This window comes from Leopardus geoffroyi, chromosome A1, assembly GCF_018350155.1.
Source record: "Leopardus geoffroyi isolate Oge1 chromosome A1, O.geoffroyi_Oge1_pat1.0, whole genome shotgun sequence".
NCBI lineage: Eukaryota > Metazoa > Chordata > Mammalia > Carnivora > Felidae > Leopardus > Leopardus geoffroyi.
The window spans coordinates 109645066-109672462 of NC_059326.1; the positions used below are offsets into that span (position 1 = coordinate 109645066).

Sequence of the window (27397 nt, forward strand, 5' to 3'; positions counted from 1 at the left end):
GTTAAAATTAGCAAATTGCTACATCAAAACAAAATCTGTGGGACTACCAGATAAAATAATTTTTAAAAGCATAATAGCAAGTAGAAAGGAGAGTTCTCTAAATTTTTTAATTGCTTAAGGTAAACTGTTCTTAAGTACCTATCAAGTACTTATGTTAAGTTGACATGTTTATTTCAAACAGCATTCTATGGTATACCATAATGGTATAGCAATTTCATTGTTTCAAGATTGAGCAAATGAGTAAATATACCAAGACTTCTAGGGATCCAGGCATGTTACTATGAGAGAAGAGAGATTATAAATATAGAAATGAATAAAAAGAAAAAGAACCTTTGAGGACTAGGAACTAGTAGCAGTACAATGAACACAGGCTTTTATTTTAAAAATCTGTATCTATATCTATCTGCCTGCCTGCCTGCCTGTCTGTCTATTGAGAGTGTCTCCAGCTCTGTTCACTGAAAGTGTCTGTGAGCACTGACATCCCAGAAAAAAGAAGCACCTTCAGTACCCAAATTCTGATTTCTAATAGCATTTCCTACGAAAATGGAACAAGACTTCTTGGAGAAATAGCTCATTCCAAGGCTACAGCAGATAAAGTACAAATAGACCTTAAAATATCTTGTTTTAACAGCATGAAAATGCACAAAAACAGATGGGGACATAAGAAAAGGGCACGAGAAGCAGCCAGAAGGTGCTCCCATCAGCCAGATTTAGAAACATGAGCATCAAAATAAAGACAAAAATGGAATATAAGCAAACGAACAACAACAACAAAAGAATCCCTCAGTCTACAGTAATAATAGCAAAAAATAAAAGAACAAGAAATAAAGCAGGGAGTAAATGCCTTCTTTATAGAACAATGTCAACTAATCAATATAGAAGAAATAAAAGAATTAGAAAATCACTTTTTTTGTGAACACTGAAGTAATAATTGAGACCAAAATCACCAATAGGTGCGCACCTGGGTGGCTCAGTAGGTTGTGCATCTCACTCTTGATTTTGGCTCAGGTTATGATCTCACAGTTGTGGGATTGAGCCCTGCTTAAGATTTTCTCTCTCCCACTCCTTCTGCTCCTCCCCCGCTTGCACACGCATGTGTGCTCTCTCTCAAAAAAACAAACAAAACAACCATCAGTGGATGCTAAAACCACTGGGGAAAAATTGGGGGGAATAGAATATTCAGTATCACCCCATAGACCATTAATTAGAAAAAAAATTTTTAATATAGAGAAGTAAACAATACCCTTAATCAAGTAATCAGAGTTAACATTATCAATAATGGGATAAAATAACATCATGTGCGGCACTAAATGAGGCACTAAAGACATATCACTACCTAGGTATTCTTTCTGCTAAAAATTTAACCTGAATCTAATCAGGAACAAGCAGACAAAACTTAAGTTGAGAACAATTCTGCAAAATTGGCCTGGACTCTTCAAAGATGTCAGTATCATGAAAAGAAACACAAAAAGAGGCTGGGGTTACTTTTATATTCTTCTATATTCAAGGAGACACAACAACTAAAGGCTGTATGTGATTCTTCATTTCCCAGACACTAGTTCTGGGGAGAGAAAAATGGTTGTGAAGGACATTATTGGGAAATTTGAGTATGAACAGTATTTCAGATAATCCTATCGATGTTCAGTTTTTGAACTATGAATATTGTATTTAGTAATGTAGGAGAATGTCCTTGGTTCTTAGGACGTACACAGCATATGTGGGTGAAATGTCATCATCGTGTCTGCAAGTCTAAAATGGTTTAGCACCCATCTAAATATAGATGTAGCATGTGTAGAGAGTGAACGAGTGAGAGAAAGTTTGTGTATGTGTGTATGCAAGCGTGCATGCACACAGGGAGGGTGGAAGCAAAGAGGGAGGGAGGGCAGGAGGGAAAAACAGACAAGAACTGAACAGTAGAGCAGGATCGGCAATTACAGTAAAAATATTGACAACTGGTACATCTAGATCAAGGGAATACAGACATATGTTATACTTTATTATATAGGTTTGAAATTTCCTTTAATGTTTATTTTGAGAGAGAGAGAATCCCAAGCAAGCTCTACGCTGTCAGTGCAAAGCCTGATGAGGGGCTCAATCTTACAAACCATGAGATCATGACCTGACTTGAAATTAAGGGTTGGACACTTAACAGACTAAGCCACCCAGGCGCCCCTGAAATTTTTTAAAATAAAAGACAGAAGGAAAAGAGTGATAAAGTTTATACAGGACAGCACTATGGGTACTTTCCAGCATTTTCACCCTTGGAATTTACTATCAAACTGTCTCTTCTCTAAAGATTAAAGTATTTCTCTCAAAGACAGATATCCTATGTTTTCACTCTTATGTGGATCCTGAGAAACTTAACAGAAACCCATGGGGGAGGGAAGGGAAAAAAAGAAAAAAAAGAGGTTAGAGTGGGAGAGAGAGCCAAAGCATAAGAAACTCTTAAAAACTGAGAATAAACTGAGGGTTGATGGGGGGCAGGATGGAGGGGAGGGAAGGTGATGGGCTTTGAAGAGGGCATCTTTTGGGATGGGATGAGCACTGGGTGTTGTATGGAAACTAATTTGACAATAAATTTCATATAATATAAAAAAAAAAGTATTTCTCTCACGTCTAACATGTGCCCCCCCCCACCCCGCTTCATATTTCCAAGTTCAAATTGATCATCCAAATCTCCTCAACTCGTCCTCTATGTCATTGTTTATTACACTTGAGAAAGTGTAATAGCATTCTTGGCTAACAGGGGACACTATGAACATGCCAACTTTCAGTTCCCCTAAAGTAACAAGGGTGCCAACCTAAAACAAGATATTAATATTAAACATTAAGATATTAATATTAAACATTAATATCTATTATTTATTAAATCTATTTATTAACTTAATAAATACACAAGAAGCATCTATTATATACTTAGTACTGGATACAGAACAAGAGGAATTTGTCACAGTAGATAGTAAAACTTACTATAAGGTCATCACCATTATCAAAACAGCATTGTAGTACACAGAAATGAACTAAATGCTCTGCAAAACAAAACCCAGAAATAAACTCAAAGATACATCAGATATTAACAGTTAAAAAATCCAGTCCAATGAGAAAAGAATGTTTTATTTAAAATCTTCTATTTACTAACAAGAGCCAAGTATTTTTCTAAAATGATATAGTCATTAAAATGGTAAAGTGATGTTTCAAACTCAGAAAAAATAAACCCTTTAATCGAGCAACCTTACTTGTGGGGATATAACCCACAGAATTAGCAGTACAGCCATAAGCTACAAAGATGTTTAGTGAAGCACTTCTGTTAATGGTAAAACAATTGAAAGTAACGAAATGACCAAGAAGAGAAAAAATGGTTAACTGAATAGTTAAACCACAGTTTTTTAATAATAAACAAATGAGGCAGGTCTTTGCCAGTGAACTTGGAGGAATTTCCATAATTGCTGCTTTGTGAGAATACATAGATGCGACACAACGTATAGTATGACTGATCATTCTTTGTTCAGGGTAAACTAGAATTGTTAGGTGTTGAGTATATCCATAAGAATTAGATTCAACTAACTCGACTAACATCAGAATGTAACAACTAATATTCTCACAAGCTAAACACCAGGACACTGAAATGTGAATATACAGTTTTCATATATAAAACATAGTATGTCTTCCTATTTAGCTATCTCTTCTTTATTGGTCCTCAGCAAATGTTTTGGCTGTTCATATAAACATGAATAAGGAGTATTCTTCCACCTACACATTTTTCAAAAGAGATAAACCTTAATGGTTTTGTTTCTCCAATTACAAAAGCAATACTGTTTGCTCAAATACTCTTTGCTCAAAACTTAATATAAATTAGAAATTAAAAGTCATCAACAATTTCACTTTCCTGAAATAATACTGTGAGGAGCCACATATAATCATACACATGAAGAAATTATTACACACACGATTCTTATTTCATTTAGTAAACAATGAACATAGTTCCACATCAATACATATGAATTTTCATTCTTTTATTGACTGTATAGTATTTGTTTAACCAGAAAGCCCCTGACAGATTGTTGGGCTATATCCAGAATTTAGTATTTCAGACATTACAGCGAATGTGTATGTATGTGAAACTATTGTGAGGGTACATGCTATATCGCTTTTAATTTATATCACTAAAGTGCTTTCCAAAATGAATGAATCAGGGATACCTGGGTGGCCCAGTCAGTTGAGCACCCAACTTCAGCCCAGGTCATGATCTTGTGGTCCATGAGTTCGAGCCCCACATCAGGCTCACCGCTGTCAGAGCAGAGCCCACTTCAGATCCTCTGTCCCCCTCTCTCTACCCTCTCCACTCATTCCCTCTTTCTCTCTCTCTCTCTCCAAAATAAAACATTAAAACACACACACACCAAAAACAAACAAACAAACAAACAAACAAACAGGGGTGCCTGGGTGGCTCAGTCAGTGAAGTGTCCAACTTTGGCTCAGGTCATGATCTCAAGGTTTGTGGGTTTGAGCCCCGCATCAGGCTCTGTGCTGACAGCTCGGAGCCTAGAGCCTGCTTCAGATTCTGTTTCTCCCTCTCTCTCTGCCCTTCCCCCACTTGTGTGCTCTCTCGCTCTCAAAAATAAATAATAAACATTAAAAAATTTAAAAAAGGGATACCTGGGTGGCTCAGTCAGTAAGGCGTCCGACTTCCACTCAGGTCATGATCTCGCAGTTTGTGAGTTCGAGCCCTGTGTCAGGCTCTGTGCTGACAGCTCAGAGCCTGGAGCCTGCTTCGGATTCTGTGTCTCCCCCTCTCTCTGCTCCTCCCATGCTCATGCTCTGTTTCTCAATAATAAGTAAATATTTTAAAAATTAAAAAAAAAATTAGGGGCGCCTGGGTGACTCAGTCAGCCAAGGGTCTGACTTCGGCTCAGGTCATGACCTCACGGTTTGTGAGTTCGAGCCCTGCATCGCGCTTTGTGCTGACAGCTCAGAGCCTGGAGCCTGCTTCGGAGTCTGTGTCTCCCTCTCTCTCTGCTCCTGCTCACATTCTGTCTCCCTCTCAAAAATAAATAAAGATTAGGGGTGCCTGGGTGGCTCAGTCGGTTAAGTGTCCGACTTCAGCTCAGGTCACGATCTCGCAGTCCGTGGGCTCGAGCCCCACATCGGGCTCTGGGCTGATGGCTCAGAGCCTGGAGCCTGCTTCCGATTCTGTGTCTCCCTCTCTCTCTGCCCCTCCCCCGTTCATGCTCTGTCTCTCTCTGTCTCAAAAATAAATAAACGTTAAAAAAAATTTTTTTTTAATAAAAAAAAATTTAAAAATAAATAAATAAATAAAGATTTAAAAAAAAAAAAGACTGAATCAATGGACTGCCTACCAACAAAATAATGAGACTGCCATTTAATCATGCCATTCTCAATCCTAGGGCATGAGTCTTTTTAAATTGTGTCACCAATCTAAGAGGGAAAAAATCCAATTTCATTTGTTTATTTCATTCATTCATAAAATACATGAGCCTATCCATTATTGCTAGGCACTGGGCTAGAAGCTAGGGATAAAACGGAGAATGACACATAGACAGTTCTTGGCCATCTTACAGTCAACTGCATTCTACCGAATTTCTCTGATAGCTAGGTTGTACTTTTTTGTGTGTTAGCCATTATACTTCTTCTTTTGTCAACTGCCTATTCATGTCTTTTGTCCATTTTCCTATTAAAGTGACAGTCTTTTAATTATGTGATAACAATGCTTTCTCAATTTGTCACATATCTTAACTGAGGAATACCAGGTTAGGATTAAATCATTTTTTTTAATTTTTTTTAATCTTTATTTGAGAGAGAGAGAGAGAGACAGAGTGCAAGTCGGGGAGGAACAGAGAGAGGAGACACAGAATCCGAAGCAGGCTCCAGGCTCTGAGCTGTCCACACAGAGCCCAATGTGGGGATCAAACTCACAAACCGTGAGATCATGACCTGAGCTGAAGTGTCACACTTAACCGTATGAGCCACCCAGGCGCCTGGTTAGGATTAAATCTTACGCTGACGTGTGCATCCTCACTCTACTGAGTACCGCTTCAAGTCTTCTGCCTCCTCCTCCAAGATCACCACCAAACTGTACTGGCAGGTTATGCCTAAACTCTTTTCAATCTCTTCACAATACATAAACTGCACTGCAGTTGCAGAAATCTGTCAGTACTCTCTGGACTTGTTTCTGCTTCCTTCTTTCATCTTGATCTGGAAATGCTCAGCCTCTCTGGAGTTTTCCATTCTTTATTTCTGTGGGGTAACTATAATTAAGCTAAATAAATAATTTTAAATTCCTATACTACAGATATTATGCTATCTAGATCTTAATTCTCACTTATCCAGTATCCAAAGAGACCAAAAATGAGTTCAACTATGGACAACATAGGATTGGAGGACTTAAGGAAGGAAACAGTTGGCTTTGACTGGCAGCCCCCGCCACCCACTTCACTTGTTACAAAAGACTCATCCACCACTAGCAGCCCCAGTCAAGTCAAACTGTATTTAGAGAGGAACCATGCAAATTAGAAAGAGGTCACCTCTCAGACATTTATATTTCTCTGAAGATTCTTAGGACCTCTTGGGGAAAAAAGAAGGGCAATGACGGATTAAGAATAGCAATCTCAGGGGCACCTGGGTGGCTCAGTGCGTTAAATGTCTGACTCTTCATTTCAGTTCAGGTCCTGTTCTCACAGTATGTGAGATCAAGCCCTACATGTCGGGCTGTGTGCTGACAGTATGAAGCCTGCTTGGGATTCTCTCTCTCCTCACTCTCTGACCCTCCTCCGCTTGTGCTCCTGAGTGCTTTCTCACTTGCACTCTTTTTCTGAAAATAAATAAACATTAAAAAAAAAAGAATAACAATATCAGAAGAGTATGAAGAATAACTCAGGCATGTATGTAATAACTATTTACTGGATGAATATTTTGGAGCCAAAAAGAAGTCCTCCCTTATTTTTCCGTAATCATCACGGGAAAGGGAAAGGTTATCAATTTTCAACAGGACCCTTTATCTCCCAATGCACAGTACACCTCAAATTGTCAAGTGATATCTGTCGTTTAGTTATAAGCAAGGACTATTTGATAATCTAGATGTAGAATGGTATCCTTGCTAATAAAGATTCTCAAAAATGTCTAGTAAGCAAAAACCAACATAGGCAATTACCTATTAACTAATTTCTTAAATACCTTAAAGTAATCTAAGTTCCAAACTTCAACTGAGCTATAAACAGTTGAGGCATGGTAATTTAGTACATGAGATACGTAAAGATAAATGATTATTATTTCTGATTATATATTAGACATACATTTTAGGTTCAGTAACCTCCCTAAATTTCAGTTTTATCTTTTATAAAATGCCCATACTACTCTGATGATAATAATTAGATGAGAGAAGCATTTGAATGCATCTGAGCATTTACCATTACACAAGAATAAAGGATAAAACAAAAAATGAAGGGTGACTCCAAGTGAGTATAAGAGATCGTTTTGGGGTGATGGAAATGTTCTACAATTAAACTGTGATGAGGGCTGCACACTCGATAAACTGATTTAAAAACTGTTCAATTGTACCCTTAAAAAGTGAATTTTATGGGGCGCCTTGGTGGCTCAGTCGGTTAAGCTTCCGACTTTGGCTCAGGTCACGATCTCGTCAGTGAGTTCAGGTCCCGCATCGGGCTCTGTGCTGACAGCTCAGAGCCTGGAGCCTGTTTCAGATTCTGTGTCTCCCTCTCTCTCTGCTCCTCCCCCACTCACGCTCTGTCTCTCTCTGTCTCTCAAAGATGAATAAATGTTAAAAAAAAATTTTTAAGTGAATTTTATGCTATAAAGCTGTTTTTAAAAAAAAAAATAATGGAAATATTAACAGCTTGAAAAGGATCCTTGATTACTCTCATTTCTCAAGTGTTCCTCTGTAGCTGTGGCCTTACTACTGATGGTCTGTAGGCCAGTGCATTTCCTTAAATAACAGAGGCCTCCAACTTTCTGCTTAAACTGCCTTTTCCCTATCACAAACAACTGAGGTCTCCTACCATTAAAATAATCTGGTGTTATAAAGAATATAAATAAGGACAAACATTACAGTCTCTCAGGATTTGATACAATGAACTTGAACACAATACAATAAGCCAACTAGTCCTAACAGATACATATAAAACACTCCACTCAACAATAGAATATACTTTCTTCTCACATGCAGTATTGTCACTAGGAATAAAATACTCAGAAATAAATTTAACAAAAAACAAGAAAACATGCTCTGAAAACTATAAAATGTTATTGAAAGAAATGAAAGAAGACCTAAAGAAATGGAAAAACATCTCATATTTGTGGATTGGAAGATTTAACTATTAAGATGGACATACTCCCTAAACTCCTCTACAGATTCAACACAGTTATCAATACCCCAGCCGACTTCTTTGCATAAGTTGACAATCTGATTCTAAAATTCATATGGAAATATAAAGGATCCCGAACAGACAAAACAATCTTGCAAAAGAGCAAGCTGGAAGTCACACACACTTTCCAATTTTAAAACTTACTACAAACGTATAAATCAAATAAATAGAACTGAGAGTCCAGAAACACATTACATTTATAACTGATTCTCATTAAGAGTGCCAAGACAACTCAATTGAAAAATGGGCAAAGGACTTAAATATTTCTCCAAAGAAGATATTAAAATGGCCAATAAATAATTAATACTTTGTTACCTACACTGGAAACAAAATTTTAAAAGAGAAAAGAGAAATAAAATATGACCAACAGTGGCACCTGGGTGCCACTAGTTTTCACAGATGAATGTTCTTTCCTACTTCTCACAAGTATTTTCATGGAGTCCTAGGACTCTCTCTCCTAACTTGCATCCCACAAATGGCCTTGTCTTAGTGAACAGAGATTAAAAACAGAAAATTAAACAAGAGACAGAAATTTTCTCATCAATCAACCATGAACTTTCAAACTACCAGCATCTGAATCCATTCTCTTATTTCCTCTGGGTAAAAAAGAAAAAGTATCTCTTTTCTGTGAAAGAACAAGTATGTCCATTTTACTACATTCTAGACCTTTATCAGTTACTGACTTCTCTCTAGCAACTTCAACGTCTCCCTCTCTAATGAATCTTTTCTACCAGCATCCAAGCATATTCTTCCTTTATTTAAAAAGTTTATATACACTTGAGAGAAAGAGAGAGAAAGAAAGAGAGAGAGAGAGAGAGAGAGAGAAAGGGAGGGAGCGTGCACCCAAGTGGGGGAGGGGCAGAGAGAGCGGCCACAATCCCACGGTGCCAGTGTAAAGCTTGACAGGGGTTGAACTCACAAACCTTGAGATCAAATTCTTCTTCAAAAAAAGAAACAGACTCAGGGTGCCTGGGTGGCTCCATCGGTTAAGTCTCTGACTCTTGATTTCAGCTCAGGTCTTGACCTCACAGTTCGTGAGTCAGTTCGTGAGTTCGCGCCCTCCATCAGGCTCTGCACTGTCAGCGCAGAACCTGCTTGGGATTCTCTCTCTCCACCCCTCCCCTGCTCAAGCTCTCCCACTCTAAAAACAAATAAGCTTAAAAAGAAAGAAAAAGAAAAAGGCTTCCTTGATCCCATCTTTCTCTCCAGCTACCATTCTATCTTTTCTCTTTCCTATTTTCGTTCATGGCCAAGCTTCTCAAAAGGACTCTTGGTGTTTGTCTACTTCCTTTGCAACCATTCATGTCATAAAAAGTTACCTGAAATAGGGTAAGAAGCAATAAACACTTGTGTTAGTCATGAACCACCTCAGGAAATACAGCATTGCCAATAGAGTGAAAGGCTATTGTATACCATCCTTGGATCACATCTCTTGTACTCACTCCACCTTACAAGTGAGAGCCACTATTCTGATTTTGGTGATAATCATTCCCATAAATTCCTTTTATATTTTTATAACTTACGTATATATCCTTAATACTGTTTTGCATATTTTTCAACATTTAAAAAGGGTATATTCTAAAGACTGAGGCTTTCTAATTCTCAGCATTATGTTATGAGGTTAATCCATGTTGATACATGTTACTATAGTACATTTATTTTCACCAAGGTGTATTCACACAACTTAACACTGTCCAGTTGATAGATATTTAGTTTCCCCTTTTTCTGCCAACACAGAGCTGTAGTGATCATTTTTTTTCTGCATTTCTCTTATGCCAATGAGTGAAAGCTTTTCTAGAATAGACACCTACAAGTGGAATTTCTAGGATGCAAGTATCTTCAATGTTGTTTTTTTTTAATGTTTGTTTAGTTTTGAGAGAGCATGTGCACAAGCGAGATAGAAGATCCAAAGCAGACTCTGTGCTGATCGTAAAAAGCCCAATGCAGGCCTTGAACCCACAAACTGTGAGACCATGACCTGAGCAAAAACCAAGAGTCAAATGCTTGACTGACTGAGCCACGCAGGAGCCCATGGTATCTTCAATTTTAGTAGATACAGACAAATTGTTTTCCAAAACGTATCCAATCACTATTCAACCTTCTATTGTTTCCAACTTCCCAACATTCTGTTTTCAACTTCCCACACTCCACTTTGCCAAGATCACTAGTGATTTGCATATTACTAAATCCAACAGACACTTAATCATCTTAGTTGACCTACCATTCAACACATCCAGCCACTAATGGCTCCTTAATATACTTTTTTTTTTTAACAAAAAGCTGCAAGTTTATTCACATAATAATTCTAACATGTATCAACATAACATGTATCAAAATTTCAAGCATGTCATTTGAATCTCAAGAAACCACAACATTCAGTATTAATTAAAAACAAACAAAAAAAAGGGTGACGGTGGTCATTTATAGGTTTTAGTCCAACAGGAAAATGCAGAAAATGTTTATTTTGTTCATCTGTGTTGATTCCATGTTTCTCCTTGAGAAGCTTCAACTGTTCTTCCTTCTTTTTTGTGTCCACCTTCTGAAATGCCCTATTGGCATTACAGTACAAAACCACCAGGTTATCTGTTATAAACACTGAATCCTGAAAGGTGATCACACACATTCTAGGCATCAAAGAAATCTTCACAGATCACGCAAGCTGTTCCTCTAGTTGCAGGTGTGTCCCCAGTCAGATTTAATGAATAGATCAGTATTTCCAAAATATATCGTACGTTTCTTCACCTATGATGTCATATGGCAAATTTCTTATATCTAAACTGATTTAGTTCAAGTGGAAGTCGAATATTCACTGTCTTGGCAGGCTGATGAGGTTACTACAGCAAATACTGGAATCCCTCCGGACACCTCTGGAGCTCACTCAACTTTGACCACAACGTCAAATGCAGGACATCAACATACAGGCTCCCTCCTCCTTAATATACTTTTGGTTTCTGCAACTCCAGCCCTCACAGTTTTCCCACCACCTCGGTCTCCTCCCATTTTACCTACCAGACTTCTTAGAAGTTGAGGCTTCTCTGTGCTCAGCCATGGGTCTTATTCTGATTCAGTCTACATTCTCTCCTTACATTCTCATGGCTTAAAATACTATGTGTACACAGGGGCACCTGGGTGGCTCAGCGGTTTAAGCATCTGACTCTTGACTTTAAGTCATGGTCTCAAGGTGTGTGGGATGGAACCCAGTGTCAGGCTCCGTGCTGACAGGGCAGACCCTGCGTGGGATTCTCTGTCTCTCTCTCTCTTTCTCTTAAAATAAACAAACTTAAAAAAACAAAACAACCACCTATATACCTACAATACAAATACCCAAATATGCACCATTATCAAATTTTTCTCTTTGAGATAGAGAACCTCGTTGATCATGTTCTTTGAGGGATCTCAATCTTAAATACATCCCGAATTGATTCCTTAATCTGTTTTTCCCTACTGCCAGGAACTCCTGCTCCAGTAATCCTCATCCTATCAACCAACTGCTCTTGTTCAATCCTCCCTTTAACCTCTCTCCACAACCAACCCATAACCACAGCCTCCCAAAATATATTTTTAATTTATCTGTTCACTTCTTTCTGCTCAGCCACTAGTCAAAACAAGCTATTACTTTATCTCCTTGAACAAATGTTACAATTGGATTCCTGGTTCCCTTGTTTTCTAATCCATATTTCATACAACAAAGTGATCTAATTTTTTTTAGAGGAAAAGGAAGTAGCTTTTTTTTTTTTTAATTTGAGAGAGAGAGAGAGACAGAGAGAGAGAGAGAGAACATGAGAGGGGGAGAGGGGCAGAGAACAGAGAGAATCTTGAGTGGGCTCCACACTCAGCAGAGCCCAACGTGGAGCTCAATTCCATGACCCTAGGATCATGACCTAAGCCAAAATCAAGACTGGGATGCTCAAGGGGCACGTGGATGGCTCAGTCATTTAAGCATCCAACTTTTGGTTTTGGCTCAGGTCATGATCTCATAGTTTATGAGATTCTCTCTCTCCCTCTCTCTCTGTCCCTCCCCATCTCCCCAGAGAGTCCTATCATGAGCTCGCACTCACTTTCCCTCTCTTTCTTTCTCTCTCAAGATAAATAAATAAACATTAAAAAAAAGAAAAGAAAAAAGAGTCAGAAGCTCAACCACCAAACCATCCAGGTGCCTCCAAAGTGATCTTTTTAAAACACAAACCGGATCATATCACCCAACCCCTGCTTTAAAAATTTTAGTAAGCTTTCCATTTACCTTAGCAAAAACTTTAAGATCCTGAAATGGCCTACAAAGCAATGATGTAACTTCATACTTGACGTGACTCCCACCTATCTCATCAGATTTATTTTATATCTTATGAATAACCTCCCTTCCCAGTGCCCACCAATCATCTTTTCTTTTTTTAGCTTCTTGAACTTGTGGTGCTTTTTTCAGCATTAGGAAATTCATGTAGACAATTCCATTTTCCCTCAGAGTACCTAATTATAATTAAGTATACACTTCTTTTGATGTTCATTAATATTTCCTCTCCCACTAGGTCATGATCAGAGAATGTTGTCTGTTTTGTTCAGCCTTGCATACCTAGAACATAACCTAGTGAACAATCACTTCAGTAAGTAAACTAATGAACTTCAGGGCCTGGTTAGAAAGGAGCAATTATCTCACTATAAAATAATACTTAGAGATCATGAGATTCTTCACCTAACATCACAAAATCCCAGTATTTCAAAACTGGAATAATTAAGACTCATATTACACTAAAATCAGACACCATCTGCAACATTTTAATTTAGCAGACACTTAACGTATGCATTAATTATTTTAGATCAGAATTGAAACACATGTCTTTACTTATCTGCCAAGCTATACAACTCTGATTCTATGACTATAACTCAATTCACTTTCTCTATGAAGCTTTTCCTAATAAAGCAAAACTTTATTTCCTCATCTTAGAGGTCAAACAATACCACAACCAATGTTTATTATGTCATTACACACACATTCAATTGTTCAAGAAGTAATTTGATACAGTATTTTCCAAGTGGGTTACTGATAAATGTATTCTTTTTAAAATACTAGACAGGGGCAACTGGCTGGCTCAAATGGTAAAACATGCGACTCTTCATCTCAGGGTTGTGAGTTCAAACCCCACACTGGGAGTGGTGCCTACTTAAAGATTTTTTTTTTTTAATCTAGATAATTTTAAGTCTCAATTCAAGAAATGTTTATTACACACACAAGTATGCTCAACACTTAAATGTGAACATAAGAATATGACTATTCATATTACTTATAACCAGCTGCTTCCTTCTAGATATCTCTCTCAATAATAATCCTAAAATGCTCCTTCTCCCAGTAGTCCTGCACAGTTTTACACACCAAAACCATTTTCAGAACCAAAACCAACTAAAATTATATTTCTTGGGCTTTTACTAATACTTGAGAAATATGTAAAAGAAATTTAACTAGTTTAAACTTCTCTCAAAAAGTTTCTACCAAATTCTAAAAGCATATGGACAAATAAACTGAGAAGACTATTTTCATCTTTAAAGATGAATGAATGGGTGGAAACGATGGTTAAAAGTCAAAGTTTACAGTTCCTTTTAGAAAGAAAACAATCTTGGGGCACCTAGGTGCCTCAGTTGGTTAAGCGTCCAATCTTGGCTTCAGCTTGGATTGTGATCTCATGGCTTGTGAGTTTGATCCCTGCAATAGGACTGTGCTGACAGCATGGAGCCTGCTTGGGATTCATTCATTCTCTCTCTCTCTCTCTCTCTCTCTCTCTCTCTCTCTCTCTCTCTCAATCTCTGTCTGCCCGTCTCCTGCTGTTTCTGTCTCTCTCAAAATAAACTTTAGGGGCGCCTGGGTGGCGCAGTCGGTTAAGCGTCTGACTTCAGCCAGGTCACGATCTTGCGGTCCGTGAGTTTGAGCCCCGCATCAGGCTCTGGGCTGATGGCTCAGAGACTGGAGCCTGTTTCCGATTCTGTGTCTCCCTCTCTCTCTGCGCCTCCCCCGTTCATGCTCTGTCTCTCTCTGTCCCCAAAATAAATAAACGTTGAAAAAAAAATAAATAAATAAACTTTAAAAAAAAATTGAAAATTAAAAAAAAAAAGGAGAAAAATCTTTTGATTCAGTTTCTTTCTTTCAAAGCATGCAATATCTAAAACCCACTAAGGTCTCCTATTGGAAACTTCTGTAATATATGAGTTGATAATTACTTTCATATTTTTATGAAACAGAAGTACTTAAAACACTCTTCTGCTTAAAAATCAAAAACTCCAAGCTCTATGGAAAATCCTAATCCTAAATTCTCATCCCAGGATTTAAAACTGTCCACAGCTTTTTAAATTCTTACCTATTTCTATAAAACCTTCAGGGTTTATCTGAGCCTAAAAATAACCTACACACGTCCAGATCTACATATTTACTCAAAAACTAGTCCCTCTACTTAGAATATCCTTCCTTCTCCCCATTTCTAAACACATCCATTTCAAAGTTCACTGCATACCCCACTTCCTCCAAAAAGCCCTCCAAGATTCCGCTGTCACTAAAATCACTTACTTTCCAAAGAATTTCTTTGTATCTCATCTGGCACTTAAGACTTGCATTACATTAGGATTATTTACTGATATTCTAGGGACTCTCCCTACTCACCTCCTTATTATAAGCCTCTAGAGAGTAAGAGCCACATAAACATCCTTTCACTTACTCTTTAACCCCTGTGGTGATTAACACAGTGGCAGGCATACGAGACATACTCAAAACACGTGATGAGTTTCATAAAGGTCACAACTGTAGTGTTATTGCCCTAAGAGTCAGTGGTAATACTCACTAAAAGTTGGGTTTCAAAATATGATGTGGCCCATCATTTTCTATCCACAGATAGTCTCCTATTTCCTAAGACTTTCAGTTATATCTGATAACAATAAGAGAGTAGGTCTTCTTTATACTGTATTCAATATATTATCAATCCAATAAAGGCATTAATAGTGATATTAAATGAACTCTGTTGCTTTTAAAGCAATTTTTCTACAAGAGTTTATCTAAAAGTAAAACAACATATGTTCAAGAAAAAAAACCATACAGAAATGATCAATTTCTATTTTTACTTAAACCCTGTACTCTCAAATGTTCACCAAATGTAAGTGCTAGACTGTAAAATCTCAGAATCATACTTGGCAAAGTGGGAAGGTGTAAAAACTGAGTATTTCAGTCTACAACATCCAGAAAGAAATGATCTGTTCAACAGAGCACTGTAAGACTGCTTTCATTTGCAGTACCTGAGGAAGCCAAGAGAAAAGAATACAAGTCCAAACTGCAAAATAAAAGCAATTTTTTTACTTAAAAATGCATATACCACATTAAGCAAAAGTTTAACAACATTATACAGCAAAAGATCCTTGGAGTGCACACTAAAAGGAATTTCTCGGGGCGCCTGGGTGGCTCAGTCGGTTAAGAGTCCGACTTCAGCTCAGGTCACGATCTCGCGGTCCGTGAGTTCGAGCCCCGCGTCGGGCTCTGGGCCGATGGCTCAGAGCCTGGAGCCTGCTTCCAATTCTGTGTCTCCCTCTCTCTCTGCCCCTCCCCCGTTCATGCTCTGTCTCTCTCTGTCTCAAAAGTAAATAAATGTTAAAAAAAAAATTAAAAAAAATAAAATAAAAGGAATTTCTCAGTAATTTCATCATTTGCATATGTGAAAAAACGGATGTTAACAAAGTACCCCGTTTCTTTTTTTTTTTTTAAGTTTATTTATTTTGAGAGAGAGAGAGAGCATGCAGTTGAGCAGAAGGGCAGAGACAGACCGACAGAGAGGGGATTCAAGCAGGCTCCAAGCTCAGTACAGAGCCTGATGCAGGGCTCAATCCCATGACAGTGAGATCATGACCTGAGCTACAATCAAGAGTTGGTAACTTAACCCACTTTATTAACTCTAAATTCTGTTAATAAGGTTCCAGTTAAATGTAAACAGGAATACTGCTTTAAGAAGGTTAAGGCCATTTAAGGCTACTGCTCTTTAATAATAACTTAGAAGTTATGGGCTATTTATCATGGCACAAAGAATATTTACTTTGAAAGATCAAACTGTAAGTAAGAAGAGTAAACATACTTTCAAAATATTTTCTAATTCATACCTGTAACATTCAGACAAAAGTTAGAAGGAATTTTGAAGGTTTTACAATTGCCATTTTAAAAACTATCTTTCAGTATAGACCTATACAACACATAAGGTACAATGTTAACACTCTTAGTTCATTCACCAATTACTTAACCAGAGCATATACTGTGCCAGACACTGCACTAATGCTAAGGATATTAAAAATAAAAGTACTCTGGGGCGCCTGGGTGACTCGGTCTTAAGGTTAAGTGTCCAACTTTGGCTCAGGTCATGATCTCACCATTCATGGGTTTGAGCCCCGCGTTAGGCTCTGTGCTGACAGCTCAGAGCCTGGCGCCTGCTTGAGATTGTGTCTCCCTCTCTCTCTCTGCCCCTCCCCCATTCGCGCTCTGTTTCTGTCTCTTAAAAATGAATAAACGTTAAAAAAAAATATTAAAAATAAATAAATAAATAAAAGTACTCTTCATCTCCAAGATTTGGGTGCAGCTACCCAGACTAGAGAAAGATGGCAGTAGGGAAGGAGGAAGGAAAGGGAGGAAGGCAAAAGAGGGAGGTTGGTTCTAAGCAGAGAGAACAAGTGCAACAGCCAAGAAGAGAGAGCACAGCACAACCAGGGAATACAGGTGTATCAAGTACAGGTGGAAAATAGGGTTGGGGGAGTACAAAATAAAAGTTAAGACTGAAGAGATACATGAAATCAGACCAGACCTGTGGGATTGTTTATCAGATCTGGAAAATATAAAGAGACCTCTGCAAAGAAAATGAAATCTCCCAGATCTTGAGTGACGACTTCATTACATTAAAAAAATACTAAAACATAAAATTAGGTATGAACTCATTATATTTATAGCTCTTAAGTTTTACCTAACTGTAAAACAGAAACAACTTCAAAAATTAAATACAAAATAAAATTTAAAGTAACATTAACATAACATGGGGCGCCTGGGTGGCTCAGTCAGCTAAGCCTCCTACTTCAGCTCAGGTCATGATCTTGAGGTTCCTGGGTTCACATTCTGTATGAGGCTCTGTGCTAACAGCTCAGAGTCAAAAGCCTGCTTCAGATTCTGCAAGATTCTCCCTTTCTCTCTGCCCCTCCCCTGCTTGTGCTCTCTCTCTCAAAAATAAACATTAAAAACATTTTTTAAATAAAATAACATTAATATAAGATTACGATGTATTCATAATAATTCACGAACAATGTTGTAATCGATCCTAGAAATATGTAATCTCAGGTCTAGTTTCATATTTACAAACCACTTCTACAATATGACTTCGATAATACTAACACAGGAAATGCTTATAAATATGTTATACTAAATGGATTTAATAATTCCAAGTATTTATAGTTGCTAGTTTAGGGAAATACAACCATATACTACCATGCCAGCTAGAGGTCCTTAAATATCAATTTTAAAACATTTTAAAAATTAAAAAAATAATAATAATAGGGGCACCTGGGTAGCTCAGTTGGTTAGGTGTCCAACTTCGGCTCAGTTCACGATCTCAAGCTTGTGAATTCGAGCCTCGCGTCGGGCTCTGTGCTGACAGGTCAGAGCCTGGAGCCTGCTTCAGATTTTGTGCCCCTCTCTCGCTCTGCCCCTCCCCCCATTCCTGCTCCGTGTCTCTCACTCTCTTTCTCTCTCTCTCTAGAATAAATAAAAAACATTAAAAAAAATTTTAAAGAGTCCTCACTTGCTGGGGCACCCAGGTGGCTCAGTCGGTTGAGTGTCCGACTGGATCTCAGCTCAGGCCATAATCTTACCATTTGTGAGATTAAGCCCAGCATCAGACTCTGCACTGACAAGGACTCTGCTTGGACTTCCTCTCTCCCTTTCTCTCTCAAAATAAATAAATAAACTTAAAAAAAAAAAAGAATAAAATAAAGAGTCCTCACTTGTTAACTTTTGCAATCTATCTTATTTGTGGTTTAAGTAACTTAATTGAAATCTACAGTAAATGTGTATGTAGTATAATGACTGCTGAGATTTGGAACAAAACACTTATACTGTAAACAAACTCTTTCATATTGATTAATTACATAGATGGGATCCACCAGATACATCTCACAGTGAAGACATGACACTAACTACTATGCCAGGGTTCTTACTGGTTTGGCCTGCTTAAATTAACAACCTACCATGACAAGATCCAGTTGTACTCACCTTCTTTCCTTGTCTGAACCACCACAAAATCATTAGTACAATGCATTATAACTTGGCACAAACACAGTAATAACATCTAAACACAGCAACAAACTCCCAAGGGAGTAGCTGGCTACAAAGCAGTGCTTCAGATGTTTCAGAAAAATCCCTAGTTAGAAGAACAGTACAAAAAATGAAACACAACTAAAAAGTTTTAAGGGACAAAATCAGATTTATAGTTTAGAGGGAAGTCAGGAAGCAAACGAGAAGGGTGCTGCAATAATTCAGTGAAAAGTGAAAACCTGGATTAAGGCAGTAATACTAGGAATACTGATAATATAGAGAAAGCATTTAAATTTAAAGATGTTAAGGAAGTAGACTCTTGGGGCCAGCCAGATGTGAGAAGTAAAACAGAGGAATCAAGGACAATTTGGAGGTTTCTGGAAAAGGCGATGACAGTGGTACGTTACCCAAGGCAAGGAAAAGAGCAGGATTTGGTGAGGGGATCGACTGAGAAAAAGTAGAAGAATTAATTCGTACATGATGAACACTCACAGAAACTATCTGATGAGCTTCCAGCCTTACCTCTCCCCCAGCTTTTCTGGAAATTTTTGCCCCCCTTCACCATACTTTCAAGGTACAGGTGACCAGTGAAGTCTGAATCCCTAACTTAAGCTAAGCCAATGCCCAGACCACATCTGTTTTTTATGTATTTTTAAAATTTATTTATATCTATTCATACACATGCACACACACATTCCACAATCAAAAAACCCTAACTACCACCACAGTAAATAGGGACCATGTAAACTAACATTGAATCCTAAAACAATACTCAATCTCAACTATCCACCAGGGATCTGCTAAGACAGGAGATGACCAGCTTTTTCAAAGCCACAGAGTAAATATTTTAGGCTTTGCAGGCCCTACGGTCACAGCTATTCCACTCTCCTATTGTAGCAGCAAAAGCAGCTACAAACAACACAGAAACAAATGGGTGTGTCGTCTGTGTCCCAATAAAACTTTATTTACGGACACTGAATTTGAGTTTCCTATAATTTTCACAGGCCACAATATTTTTTTCCCACCATTTAAAAATATAAAAAACATTTTTAGCTCACAGGCCATACAAAAGCAGGCAGCACTGGGCCTACTAACCATAGCTTACTGATCCTTATGCTAAGGCAACACAGAACTGCCTTCCCTTAAAACTCCTTCCAGATGTCCTCTCAGTGTTAACCTTAACTTAAAACAACAGACAAGGAAAACAATCCTAGGTGACAGAACTGAAAATTTTCATTTGGCTTACCAAAGAACTCACTCCATTTGCAAGGAAGTCAACAGATGAAGGCCCACATACTTGCTGGTTTTGCCATTTACCTTACACTGTACTTGCCTAGCAACATATGGTGTAAGTTTTGGAACAATGCTACCTTCCTCTCTCCTCCACACCAAACAGTTTTAGTTTTGTTGGTGTTTTTGTTGTTTTTCCACAACTATGTATCAGTTATCTCAGGGATGATCAAATTTAGTATTTAGCCCACAACTTTCAAATATGTGACAAAGCAGATCTAGCTAGACCAATTAACAAAGGATATCACCGTGTGAATCTGGACTCGGAGAACAAGGGCCTTTGGATGGAAGTTGGGTTGTCTCTATTGAAGAGATGAGGGTATCTGCTGTTGTATGCAGATAGCTATATTATGTTAAAAAATACATATTCAACAGGGGCGCCTGGGTGGCTCAGTCAGTTAACGATCCAACTCTCAATTTCAGCTGAGGTCATGATCTCATGGTTTATGAAATCGAGCCCTGCATCAGCCTCTGCAATGACAATGCAAAGCCTGTTTGAGATTCTCTCTCTCCCTCTCTCTCTGCCCCTCTCTGCTTGCATGTGTGCTCTCTCTCTCAATATAAATAAGTAAACATTAATATATATATATATATATATATATACACATATATGCATATATAAAAGTAGGACTGTGTGTGCACTAAATAGCTATGGGATGAATGAGGGGGACAACTATGTTTTACAGTGGCCTTTACTCCACTTCTCTCCGGAATGCTGCAGTTAGAGCATATTGGGTTTTTTTGTTTGTTTGTTTATTTACTTATTTTGAGAGAGAGCATGCATACACACGAGAGAGGCAGAGAGAGACAGAAACAGCATGCGCATGTGCACATGCATGAGTACTGGGGACGGGCAGAGAGGGAGAAAAAAGAATCTTACAAACCATGAGATCATGACCTGAGCTAAAACCAAGAGTCAAATCCAAGATTTGGAAGCTTAAATGACTGAGCCACCCAGGTGCCCCAGTTAGAACATGTTATTACAATGTAGCTCCCTAGCCAAAGTTGTGCTCCACAGGTGGACATATCACCAAATGAGTCCTTTTCCTGGAATTGAGATTTAGAATCAAGGCAGCCTCTCTCTCATAGCAGCAGATATGAAATTTAAAACTCAAAAGGTATTAGTTAAGTGTTAAATTTCATCTGCAGCAAGGGCGAATTGAATAGAGAAAGAACATCTAGAGAGTAATAAAGAGATACTCCTAACCACATCTGCAGCCCCTGGATCCAGCTGCTCCTGAGTTCTAGCTGTCCTCTTGTGGGTTGATTGCCTTCCTTACAATTCATGGGATATGTGGTATGTTCTCAACAAGTTCTTTTTAGTTTAAGTTAGATATGTGTCACTCGCCTAACCAAAACAAAGTGCCTACTAAACAATCCAAAGGAAGGTATTCAGTTGAATAAGAGTTCTGGTTCCCACAAAACACTTAAGAGATGGTAGCTGAAGCTATACATATGGATGAGATCATCCAGAAGAGTGAAAACAAAAGCCCAAGGCTAGGGGGTGCCTGGATGGCTCAGTCGGTTGAGCGTCTGACTTCGGCTCAGGTCATGATTTTGCGGTCTGTGAGTTCGAGCCCCACGTCCAGCTCTGTGCTGATAGCTGACAGCTGGAAGCCTGGAGCTTGCTTCGGATTCTGTGTCTCCCTTGCTCTGTGCCCCTCCCCCGCTCATGCTCTGTCTCTCTCTTTCTCTCTCTCTCTGTCAAAAATAAACATTAAAAAAAAATTAAAAAAAAAAAAAACGAAGGCCAAGGCTAAAATCAAGAACTTTCAATATCAAAGCATTAGCAGAGAACTAAGTCTGCAAGAACGCAACTGGTAGGAAGAAAGGGACAAAGTCGTAAGAGTCCAGGAAGAAAACAGTATCAAGGAGAAAATGGTTAACAAAAGTAAGCAGACAAAGAGATAAAGGAGTAAGCAGTAACTATATAATTTGGCAATAAAGAAGTCACAGGCGGCCTTGGCAAGAGCAATTTCACGAACAGGATGAGAAGACAGGCATAAAGTTTAAGAGTGCAGAGGAGGGGCACCTGGGTGGCTCAGTTAGTAGCACGTGGGACTTCAGCTCAGGTCATGATTTCACTCTTTGTGAGTTCAAGTCCCATACTGGGCTCTCTGCTGTCAGCACAGAGCCTGCTTCCCTCCAGATCCTCTGTACCCCTCTCTCTGCTCCTCCCAGCTTGAGCTCTCCACACTCTCTCAAAAATAAAAACATTAAACAAAACAAAACAAAACAGGGCACTTAGGTGGCTCAGTCTGCTAAGGATCTGACTTAGGCTCAAGTCATGATCTCACAGCTCCTGAGTTCAAGCCCTGTGTGGAGCTCTGTACTGACAACTCAGAGCCTGGAGCCTGCTTCAGATTCTGCGTCTCCCTCTCTCTGCCCCTCCCCAGGTTGCACTCTGTCTCTCTCTCAAAATAATAAACATTAAAAAAAAAAAAAAAAAAAAAAGACTGCAGAGGAAGTACACAACACTACCCATGAAGTAATCTTGCCATTTAAAAAAAAATTCAAGTCTTGGGGTGCCTGACTGATTCAGTTAGTAGAGCTTGCAACTCTCGATCTTGGGGTCGTGAGTTCAAACCCCATTTTGAACACAGTTTATTTATAAGTAAAAATTCAGAGGGTGCCTGGTTGGCTCAGTTGGTTGAGCCTCCCACTCTTGATTTCCACTCAGGTTGTGATCTCATGGTTCATGGGAAAGAGCCCTGCATCAGGCTCTGAACTGATAGTGTGGAGTCTGCTTGGGATGTTCTCTCTCCCTCCCTCTCTGCCCCTCCTCAACTTGTTCCCTCTCTCCCTCTCTCTCTCTCTCTCTCTGAAAATAAACTTTAAAAATAAATAAATAAATAAATAAATAAATAAATAAATAAAAATAAAAATAAAAATAAAAATAAAAATTCAGGGGCACCTGGGTGACTCAGTTAAGCATCCAACTCTTGATTTAGGCTCAGGTCATGACCTTGCCATTCATGGGTTCAAGCCCCGCCCCACTGACAGTGCAGAGCCTGCTTGGGATTCTCTTTCTCCCTCTCTCTTTGCCCCTCATGCATTCGCTCTCTCTCTCAAAATAAATTTTAAAAACACAAAGTAAAAATAAAAATTCAAGGGGTGCCTGGGTGGCCTTGGTTAGGCATCTGCCCTCTTCCTGGCTCACCCTCTTTCAAAATAAATAAACATTAAAAAAATTAAACAAAAAGTCAAGCTTCAATTGGATCAAGCTTCTAAACATAACTACTATATACAGAAAAAACAAGGGACTGAGGAACATACTATATAATACCACAGGGATGCATCCAGCACTATTTAGACTGTGAGAAATCTCATAGGGCAAAAAACATGGCTTTTTTATCAAACCAATTGTATAGAAATAAGTGCAAAAATCAGAGAAATCTGAAGACTGACTAAATACATGATGACACTAAGAAATTAGTATTAACTTCTTTACTGAAAAGTTGGATTATTGTTTTAATCCTTATTTTTTAGAGATATATAAGGAAATAGTATTACACAGTCCTTATTTTACCAGTATGTCTTCCCTGATACATGGTGCCAGATGTCACTCAGCAGGGTACAGTCCCCTAGTTAACATAACAAGTAAGGAAGATACAAAGTGATGCAGGGATTCAAAAAAGGTAGGTCCCAGTTGGAGTATCCAGAGGAATCATGGAAAACTTTAGGAAGGCAATGGTACTTCCACTGTGCCTTAACAGACAGTGAAATTTTAACAGGGTAGGGAACAAGAGAGGAAAAGTGTTACTTCAGATGGAAGAAATGGAAACAATTGCAAACAGGTGGGAAGTCCTGTCAATGCAAAGCACTGGCCTATACTCACCTCTCCATAAAACTGTCGCTACCATAATGACAAGAAAAGAAAAAGTCAAAGTGAAAAACTGTAACTCACTAGCCAGCTCTAACTTAACAAAATCATGCGAGACCCATTCAGTCCTAAAGTAGCCTCGAGTAGCACAGTCCCAAGGTAGATCATGACAATATCTGGGTAGTCAAACCATATTGGCTTTCCAGAACAATGTATTCATGTCAATCCCTGATTTCCCCTGCCACACACCTACAACTCTGGAAAAACAATGCCCAAGGTTCTTTTACCTATCCTAGGAAATTATAAAAATAGTTTAAAACGGTACCCAATAATAAGCTTTGTCTACCCTCCTAAAAGCCACCGCCATGGTTCATTTGGCACCACAAAAGAGGTAAAATTACCTTCCCTCAGAACATTCCTCAGGTTACAGATTTTTTAATAAAATACATACATGATGAAGCAGGTAGATTTCATTTTTTTTTTTGACTATATCTACTTTTTTTAAAATTCCAGTGTCATTAACATACACTGCTATATTAGTTTCAGGTGTACAATATAGTGATCCAACAGTTCCATACGTTACTTAGAGCTCATCAAGACAATTGCACTATGTCAACTATACTGGAATTATATTTTAAAAAAAAATTTTTTTTCAAGTGCATTCCTAATGTCCTTCACCTTTTTCACCCATTCCTGCCACCCACCTCCCTTCTGGTAACCATCTGTTTGTTCTCTGTAGTTGAGTCTATTTTTTGGTTTGTCTCTTTTTTCTTTCCTTCGTTTGTTTTGTTTCTTAAATTCCACATAGGAGTGAAATCATTTGCTATCTGTCTTTCTCTGGCTTATTTCACTTAGCATCATATTCTCTAGATCCATCCATACTGTTGCAAATGGCAAGATTTCATTCTTTTTTATGGCTGAATAGTACTCCATTGTATCTATATACCAATCTTCTTTATCCATTTATCTATTGATGGACACTTGAGGTGCTTCCATAGTTGGCTATTGCAAATAATGCTGCAATAAACACAGGGGTGCATGTATCCCTCAAAATTAGTGTTTTCAAAGTTTTGGGGTAAATACCCAGTAGTGTGATTACTGGATTGCAGGGTAGTTCTATTTTCAATTTTTTAAGGAAACAGTCTTCCACGGTGGCTGCACCAGTTTGAAATTCCACCAACAGTGCATAAGGATTCCTTTTCCTCCACATTTTCACCAATACTTGTTGTTTCTTGAGTTTTGTATTTTAGCCATTTGAAAGACGATTTTAAATAAAATTTCTTTGTTCAAAAACAGAATTAGGCTGGGTGGCGCAGTTGATTAGGCACCCAACTCCTGATTTCAGCTCAGGTCATGATCTCCAGGTTCATGGGATGGATCCCTGCATTGGGCTCTGCTCTGGGAGGGCTGAGCCTGCTTGGGATTCTTTCTTTGCCCCTCTCCTGCTTGTGTGCGTGCTTGCATCACACACTCTCTCTCTAGTCCTCTCTCTCAAAATGAATAAGCTTTAAAAAAAAAGAGAGAGAGAGAATTAAGGGGTGTCTGGGTGGCTCAGTTGGTTAGGCGTCCAACTTCAGCTCAGGTCACAATCTCAAGGTTCATAGGTTTGAGCCCTGCATCGGGCTCTGTGCTGATCGCCCAGAGCCTGCAGCCTGCTTCAGATTTTGTGTCTCCCTCTCTCTCTGCCCCTACCCTGCACTCTCACTCTCTCTTTCTGTCTCAAAAATAAACATTAAAAAAAAACAGGATTAATAAGTAGTCTCAATATTAAAATGTTTTTGTAATATTTTGGAAATAAATTCGCTGGTTCTAATATTTTCTGTGTGCCAATACCATTAAAATTCTCAGGATGTGATGCTAGTAAAAATGAACATCAAGACAGACAGGAATGCAGATGATCAGCCAAAACTCCATAACGGTCATGTTTATCATGTCCTCTTCCATTTACTAGAGTTATCACTTCAAGCAACCAAGATATTCAGTATAAAAAGTTACAAGTAGTGGTACCTGCTTGAACCAAAGGAAAAAGCACCAAAGGAAAAAGCACCAAAGTAACAGGTCTGGTTAGCTTTAATCACTGACTACACCTCGTTTCACACTTACTGACACTGGCACACACCTTCCCAGAAGTCAAATACAATCGTTCCAACTTATCAGAGGAAATGAAAAAGGAAATGGGTAAAATATAATGAGGGCTGGGAGTTCAAAAGCTGGGAAACCTTTACATGACATAGGAAAGTTAAAAAGAATTTTTTTTAATTTGAGTACAGTTGACCTAAAAAAAGTTTTTATAATAAAATACCTGGAGAATAGAGCTAAAGTAAAAAATAAAACCTAAGTCATCAACTTTTACAATATGTACTGTACTTCTGGGTTACTGTCCACGTGTGCCTTTAATACCTGTAAGAATACTTCTTTGATTTTATGAAAAATACTACAAAGAAAAGGCCTCATACATTTTGGACTCCATTCTAAACCAGTAGATGGCCACAAAAGAAGAAATACCTGTTTTCTTTGTTCCTCTCAGGTACACATAAACCATGACATTTACCTTAGCTCTTCAAAAAAGGTAAGATACATAACTTTTAGAAGCCTTCACCTTCTGTCATCTTCTGTAGCTGATAGTTACTTTCTCCCCTTCAAATATTGATGACTTGCTCATACAGTTTGCTTTAGATTATCCCTTTGTGAAAACTTAGGTTGGATATCACATTCACATTCAATCTAACAATTGTGTAAAATACTGATGATACTGGAGAGATATAAACATAGCTCTTGTTCTAAACACACTACAAGAGACCTATCAGAAAATTACAATACAAAAGGAGAATATATCAGCTATTACAAAAGGCATAGAATTCAAGAGCACAGAGAATGTATGTCATATGACAAAGAGAAAGTAATCTGAATGAAAATATTCTATCTTTAGGAATTCTTAATTACAGAGATTTACCAAAGCACTGTACAATCATCTGTACACCCCAAAACTGTGGAGTGCTTTCCAATTAATACAGCTAAGCTCTTTGTGAGTGTGTGTGTGTGTGTGTGTGTGTGTAAACCATACAGTAAAGGTTGGGTCATTCACAGACCTCCTATCTTGTCCACACCTGATGCAAACTTATATTTAAAGTAGAATTTGGACACTGTTCCTGCAGAGCTAACAAAACCTAAAGTCATCAGCATACAAGCCACCACAAACTGAATGAAACTGCTGATATTTAAAAAAAAAGAAAAATCACTGCTCCCAGGTAAATTGATTCTAAAAGATCATTAAAAATAACTTCTGGAGGATTTTTTTTAATGTTTAGAGACTGAAAAATGCAGTGATGAATAAGGAAAATAAACCAGAACATTTTAAAGAAGCCAGCTTTGTTAAAAGACAAGTGGCCACTTGCCAACACGTCTTTATGCACATATGACCAAAGAAGATCCAGGCAGATTCGCAGGCCACAAAGGCTCTTATCAAATGCCAAATTAAGAAAATTCACATAAATATTTCAATTTTGATAAATCAAAGTACAGTGAAATGACAAAAGCACTTCACAAAGCTTTGCAGAATCAATATGGAAACAAAGCTTT

The 27397-nt window shown here is 38.2% G+C and overlaps 1 protein-coding gene across 3 annotated transcripts in view; it reads right to left on the bottom strand.

Annotated features, from left to right (window-relative positions):
* The window catches only part of AFF4 (AF4/FMR2 family member 4), a 96826-nt gene that overhangs the window by 68198 nt on the left and 1231 nt on the right, over nt 1-27397 (bottom strand). For 2 of the 3 annotated variants that reach the window (XM_045488763.1, XM_045488756.1), the window contains exon 1: nt 6038-6415. The exons of the other annotated variant lie outside the window; for it this stretch is intronic. In XM_045488763.1, the coding sequence (XP_045344719.1) occupies nt 6038-6141 (104 nt within the window). In that variant the 5' untranslated portion in view covers nt 6142-6415. Of the gene's footprint in view, nt 1-6037; nt 6416-27397 lie in introns of those variants that run through there. 3 annotated transcript variants of the gene reach the window in all.